Source organism: Clupea harengus, chromosome 21, assembly GCF_900700415.2.
Source record: "Clupea harengus chromosome 21, Ch_v2.0.2, whole genome shotgun sequence".
NCBI lineage: Eukaryota > Metazoa > Chordata > Actinopteri > Clupeiformes > Clupeidae > Clupea > Clupea harengus.
In genome coordinates this window covers 24,908,543-24,914,542 of record NC_045172.1, presented here as the reverse complement: position 1 = coordinate 24,914,542, position 6,000 = coordinate 24,908,543, and the positions used below count along the sequence as shown (strand labels likewise).

Below are 6,000 nucleotides of genomic sequence, written 5' to 3'. Positions count from 1 at the left end.
CTCTGTTTCCATTAAAGACACTGATGATGGTCTAATCTCCATCTCTCTCTCTCTCTCTAATTCTCCCCCTCTCTAATTCTCTCTCTATTTCTCTGTTTCCATTAAAGACACTGATGATGGTCTAATCTCCATCTCTCTCTCTCTCTCTCTCTCTCTTTCTCTGTTTCCATTAAAGACACTGATGATGGTCTAATCTCCATCTCTCCTCTCTCTCTCTCTCTCTTTCTCTGTTTCCATTAAAGACACTGATGATGGTCTAATCTCCATCTCTCCCTCTCTCTCTCTCTTTCTCTGTTTCCATTAAAAACACTGATGATGGTCTAATCTCCATCTCTCTCTCTCTCTCTAATTCTCCCCCTCTCTAATTCTCTCTCTCTTTCTCTGTTTCCATTAAAGACACTGATGATGGTCTAATCTCCATCTCTCTCTCTCTCTCTCTCTCTTTCTCTGTTTCCATTAAAGACACTGATGATGGTCTAATCTCCATCTCTCCCTCTCTTTCTCAGGACAGTCCAGTCCAGCTCCTCTTCTCTGATGGACCCTCACCTGCCCCTCCACTCCACAGAGCCGCTCCCCTCCTCCTTCCAGATGGGTGAGCGTGACCCCCAGCCCGACCCCCAGGCGACCCACGACCTCAGTCGGGTGCTGCTGCCTCTGGGCCTGGCGGTCCTGGCGGTGGCGGCGGCGGGCATCAACTCGCTGGTCATCACGGCCATTCTGGCGACACGCAGGCTGCGAAGCCCGGCCAACTACCTGATCTGCTCGCTGGCGCTGACGGACCTGCTGGTGGCGGTGCTGGTGATGCCGGTGAGCATCGTGTACATCGGCGAGGAGCGCTGGGCGCTGGGCACGGCGCTGTGCCACCTGTGGCTGGGCGTGGACGTCACCTGCTGCACCTGCTCCATCCTGCACCTGGCCGCCATAGCGATCGACCGCTACCGCGCCATCACCGACGCCGTGGCCTACTCGCGGAAGCGCACGGCGCGCCACGCTCTCCTCACCATCTCCGCCGTGTGGCTGCTCAGCGTGCTCGTGTCGCTGCCCCCGCTGGTGTGGAGGAGACAGGACGAGGGGCGCGAGACAGAAGGCGGGGTCACGCAGTGCCTGATGGAGCACGACCACGTGGCCTTCACCGTCTACTCCACGTTCGGCGCGTTCTACATCCCCCTGCTGCTCATCCTGGTTCTGTACTACCGGATCTACCACGCGGCCCAGACCCTGCGGAACCGGCACGGCAGCCGGCTGGTGCGGTGCACGGTGAGCAGCGTGGTTCTGCCGGGGGGGGAAGGGTCCGGGTCCGGGTCCGGGTCCGGGTCGGGCTGGGAGCGGGACGGCACGCTCAGCCCCGTCACCCTCAGCCCCGTCACCCTCAGCCCCACCACCGAGCGCTCCTTCTCAGAACTCCAACGAGGGGACCGACCGGACCCGCATCACGGGCGCCGGCGCGCGCCCCCCCCTGAGCCCCCGCCACACCCCCGCCGCCCGCGAGCGCAGGGCGGCCCTCACGCTGGGGCTGATCCTGGGGGCCTTCGTGGTCTGCTGGCTCCCCTTCTTCCTGAAGGAGGTGATCGTCAACAGCTGCCCGTCCTGCGGCACCTCGGCGGCGGTGGCCGACGGCCTCACCTGGCTGGGCTACCTGAACTCCCTCATCAACCCCCTCATCTACACCGTCTTCAACGAGGACTTCAAGAAGGCCTTCAAGAGGCTGCTGGCTTTCCACTGCAACCACTACAGATGAGCCGTCTGTGCAAGCATCGACTCCTCGCCCGTCTGTCCAAGCATCGTCTCCTCGCCCGTCGAGGCAAGCATCGTCTCCTCGCTCGAACGCGCCGCCATGGTCGTCTCTGTCGAAGCAAACGTCGTCACCTCGCTCGCCAAGGCAAGCATCGTCTCCTCGCTCGAACACGCCGCCATGGTCGTCTCTGTCGAAGCAAACGTCGTCTCATTTCTATACACTTTGAACTGCAAAAGCAACCAAGGCTTGAGACGTGAAGGTGTGAGGCGAATGGACCAGCCTTGATGGCACAACACGGAAATCAGTCAGACCAGACCAGACCCCTCTTTCACAAGTGCTGACAGATCAGAAAGTTCTTCACCAACCGACGGGCGTACAATTACAATCACGGTCAAACTTCTCTCTCAGAATTTATCCTCAAGACTTTACTGTCGACTGGAGATCACAGTCAAACTTCTCTCTCAGAACTTATGGGATCCTCAAGACTTTACTGTCAACTGGAGGGCATAGGAACATCCTGTGTGTCAGTCAGTGTAAAGACTTTAATAAGAGAGCATGTCCACTTCATGCCTCAGACTGGAGCTGTTGTTGATTGGACATGTCCAGTGCAGCCTCTCTTTAGACTGTGTACAGAGAGAGAGATGTGTTTGTGGGTGTACTGCACATTCAGGATGACTTGTTCTGTGCTGATAGTGCCAGTGGTCACGTCTGCGGACTCACATGTGTGTGGAATACCGAGTTAGTGTTAACCCTACAGACTCACATGTGTGTGAAATACTGGGTTAGAGTTAAACCTACAGACTCACATGTGTGTGTGTGTAATACTGGGTTAGTTAACCCTACAGACTCACATGTGTGTGTGTGTAATACTGGGTTAGTTAATCCTACACTCACATGTATGTAAAATACTAGTTAGAGTTAACCCCACAGACTCACATGTGTGTGAAATACTGGGTTAGTGTTAACCCTACAGACTCACATGTGTGTGTGTGAAATACTGGTTAGTGTTAATCCTACAGCAGGGAGGGGGGAGCGTTACAGTATTTGATGTTCTCTAGCGCTACTGGAGGTTGTCTTCAGAAATAAGTATTTTTGGGCAAATGTGATGAACAGATTCATTCTAGTACTTAAGTCTGTACAACAGGTTACATAAAAAAAAAGCCATTGAAGGCCTCTTATTCAGACGAACACAGATTTCGCATATCAGATTTTTGACTACATTCCTGTCACTACCTCCTTCTGTACTTTGTGATCTGCTATTTAAGTCTTTAAAATGGTGCCAATAAATCAGTTCTTCAGTAAGAGCTTCATCCCTGGCCAACATTCGATAAAGCTCTCGCCCCAGGAGACTGTTCAGTGCAACAGCGCCACCTACTGGATAACACCCTCAGCACCCTCAACATACATGAAACACATCACAGCCTATGTTTTGTATTTAAAAAATAAATGTTTTATTCAGTTACTTAAATGGGGTCACACAAATTTGCATAAACAAAACAACAAACACAAAATAAACAGTTTACTCAATAAACATATAACATTAAAACAAGAGTACTCAACACAAACATCGAGAGCGCATGCGGTGTGTGTCCCATGTGGACCTCAGACGTAGGCCAAGCGTTCGCTCTGCCCGGAGGTCGGGGAGGTGAGTTTGTAGCGGTTGCCACCGACCCCCATGGCACCACTCCTGAGGGGGCAGGAGGCGCAGACGAGCCCCCCGCCGATGAGCAGCAGGGCGGCAGAGCCCCAGCAGACGAAGAGGGCGGCCCCCAGCTCGCGCTTCTGTGACGAGGCCACCAGGGGGTTGTAGAAGTCCCGAATAACCTGGTGGGCTGACCAGCTGGGCGGGATCAAACACAGCAGCCCGCCAATCACCAGCAACGCGCCGGCAACCGTGGCAACCCTGGCCTTCCCGGAGCCCTCCTCCAGGCAGGTGGTGCACTTCCCTCCGGCGAGGCTGGCGAGCAGCGCCACAGCGGACAGCAGGACGGCGATGACCAGGATGGCGCGGGACGCCTGCAGCTCCTGGGGCAGGGCCAGCATGGAGTCGTAGACCTTACACTGCATCTGACCCGTGCTCTGCACCACACAGTTCATCCACAGGCCCTCCCACATGACCTGACACAGAAAGGAAGGTCAGAGCACAGCAACACAGCACAGTCACACAGCACAGTCACACAGCACAGTCACACAGCACAGTCACACAGCACACTTATACAGCACAGCAACACAGCACACATATACAGCACAGTCACACAGCACACATATACAGCACAGTCACACAGCACACTTATACAGCACAGTCACACAGCACACATATACAGCACAGTCACACAGCACACTTATACAGCACAGTCACACAGCACAGCTCACATATACAGCAGTCACACAGCACACTTATACAGCACAGTCACACAGCACAGTCACACAGCACAGCTCACTTATACAGCAGTCACACAGCACACTTATACAGCACAGTCACACAGCACACTTATACAGCAGTCACACAGCACACTTATACAGCACAGTCACACAGCACACTTATACAGCAGTCACACAGCACACTTATACAGCACAGTCACACAGCACACTTATACAGCAGTCACACAGCACAGTCACACAGCACACTTATACAGCACAGTCACACAGCACACTTATACAGCAGTCACACAGCACAGTCACACAGCACAGTCACACAGCACACTTATACAGCACAGTCACACAGCACAGTCACACAGCACACTTATACAGCACAGTCACACAGCACACTTATACAGCAGTCACACAGCACACTTATACAGCACAGTCACACAGCACAGTCACACAGCACACTTATACAGCACAGTCACACAGCACAGTCACACAGCACACTTATACAGCACAGTCACACAGCACAGTCACACAGCACAGTCACACAGCACACTTATACAGCACAGTCACACAGCACAGTCACACAGCACACTTATACAGCACAGTCACACAGCACAGTCACACAGCACACTCATACAGCAGTCACACAGCACAGTCACACAGCACAGCTCACTTATACAGCAGTCACACAGCACACGTGTACAGCACAGTCACACAGCACACATATACAGCACAGCACAGTCACACAGCACAGTCACACAGCACAGTCACACAGCACAGCTCACTTATACAGCAGTCACACAGCACACGTGTACAGCACAGTCACACCGCACACATATACAGCACAGCACAGTCACACAGCACAGCTCACTTATACAGCAGTCACACAGCACAGTCACACAGCACAGTCACACAGCACAGCTCACTTATACAGCAGTCACACAGCACACGTGTACAGCACAGTCACACAGCACACATATACAGCACAGCACAGTCACACAGCACAGTCACACAGCACAGTCACACAGCACAGCTCACTTATACAGCAGTCACACAGCACACGTGTACAGCAGTCACACCGCACACGTGTACAGCACAGTCACACATATTTCATACAGAAGACGATCAGAAAGCTTTACAATGACATAGTTTATAAAAAAGAAAATAACTATAGAATAAAGTTGAATTAAATAAACATAAAAAATAAAAGAAAGTAAACTGTTGAATGAAGAGAGAAAATGAAAGGAGGAGCAGAAGAGTGCACAGTGTGCCGCCCGCAGCGGCGGCCTGTACAGACCTGTGCCGTCACGATGTTGTTCCCGATGAAGGCAGTCACCCGCCACAGGGGCAGGACGCAGGACACGATGGCCCCCAGCCACCCAAACATCCCCAGCGCCACGCCAAGGATCTGCAGGCCCACAGACATGGCTTGGCACGGAGCACGGGCACAGCACAGGAACAGGAGCACGGGCACAGCACAGGAACAGGAGCACGGGCACAGCACAGGAACGCGGGCACAACACAGGAACAGGAGCGCGGCACGGGCACAACACAGGAACAGGAGCGCGAGCACAACACAGGAACAGGAGCACGGGCACAGCACAGGAACGCGGGCACAACACAGGAACAGGAGCGCGGCACGGGCACAACACAGGAACAGGAGCGCGGGCACAACACAGGCACAACACAGGAACACGGGCACAACACAGGAGCAGGAGCACGGGCACAAGACAGTACCAGGGGCACGGGCACAACACAGGACCACGGGCACGGGCTAGAGCACTGGTGTGGGCAAACCAGAGGACTAGAACAGCATGAGACTTAGACCTGTAAGAAAGATGAAGACTTTAACCTGCGGGTTACAGACGTAGAGAATCTAAACCTGTGACTTAGAC

The 6,000-nt window shown here is 53.6% G+C and overlaps 2 protein-coding genes across 3 annotated transcripts in view; one reads left to right on the top strand and one right to left on the bottom strand.

Annotated features, from left to right (window-relative positions):
- The window catches only part of htr1fb (5-hydroxytryptamine (serotonin) receptor 1Fb), an 8,688-nt gene extending 6,950 nt beyond the window's left edge, over nt 1–1,738 (top strand). The window contains exons 2-3 of the mRNA XM_031558577.1: nt 507–1,446; nt 1,490–1,738. Of these exons, the coding sequence (XP_031414437.1) occupies nt 507–1,446; nt 1,490–1,738 (1,189 nt within the window). The remainder of the gene's footprint in view (nt 1–506; nt 1,447–1,489) is intronic.
- Nucleotides 1,739–3,162: 1,424 nt separating this feature from the next.
- Nucleotides 3,163–5,813, bottom strand: cldng (claudin g). Of its 2 annotated transcripts, XM_031558273.2 has the most exons (3): nt 5,741–5,774; nt 5,403–5,672; nt 3,163–3,853 (listed from the first exon to the last, which is right to left on the bottom strand). In XM_031558273.2, exons 2-3 carry the CDS (start codon nt 5,529–5,531, stop codon nt 3,338–3,340), a joined length of 645 nt encoding a protein of 214 aa, XP_031414133.1. In that variant the 5' UTR covers nt 5,532–5,672; nt 5,741–5,774; the 3' UTR covers nt 3,163–3,337. The 2 variants fall into 2 exon arrangements, with proteins under 2 accessions (XP_031414133.1, XP_012688904.2); XM_012833450.2 differs by having other exon boundaries at nt 5,403–5,813.
- Nucleotides 5,814–6,000: the final 187 nt, after the last annotated feature.

Excerpts from the sequence above, each read along its gene's own strand:
- cldng (XM_012833450.2), bottom strand. The coding sequence starts at position 5,531 with ATGTCTGTGGGCCTGCAGATCCTTGGCGTGGCGCTGGGGATGTTTGGG. Across the intron at positions 3,854-5,402 it reads ACAACATCGTGACGGCACAG|GTCATGTGGGAGGGCCTGTG; the intron begins GTCTGTACAGGC and ends TTTCTGTGTCAG.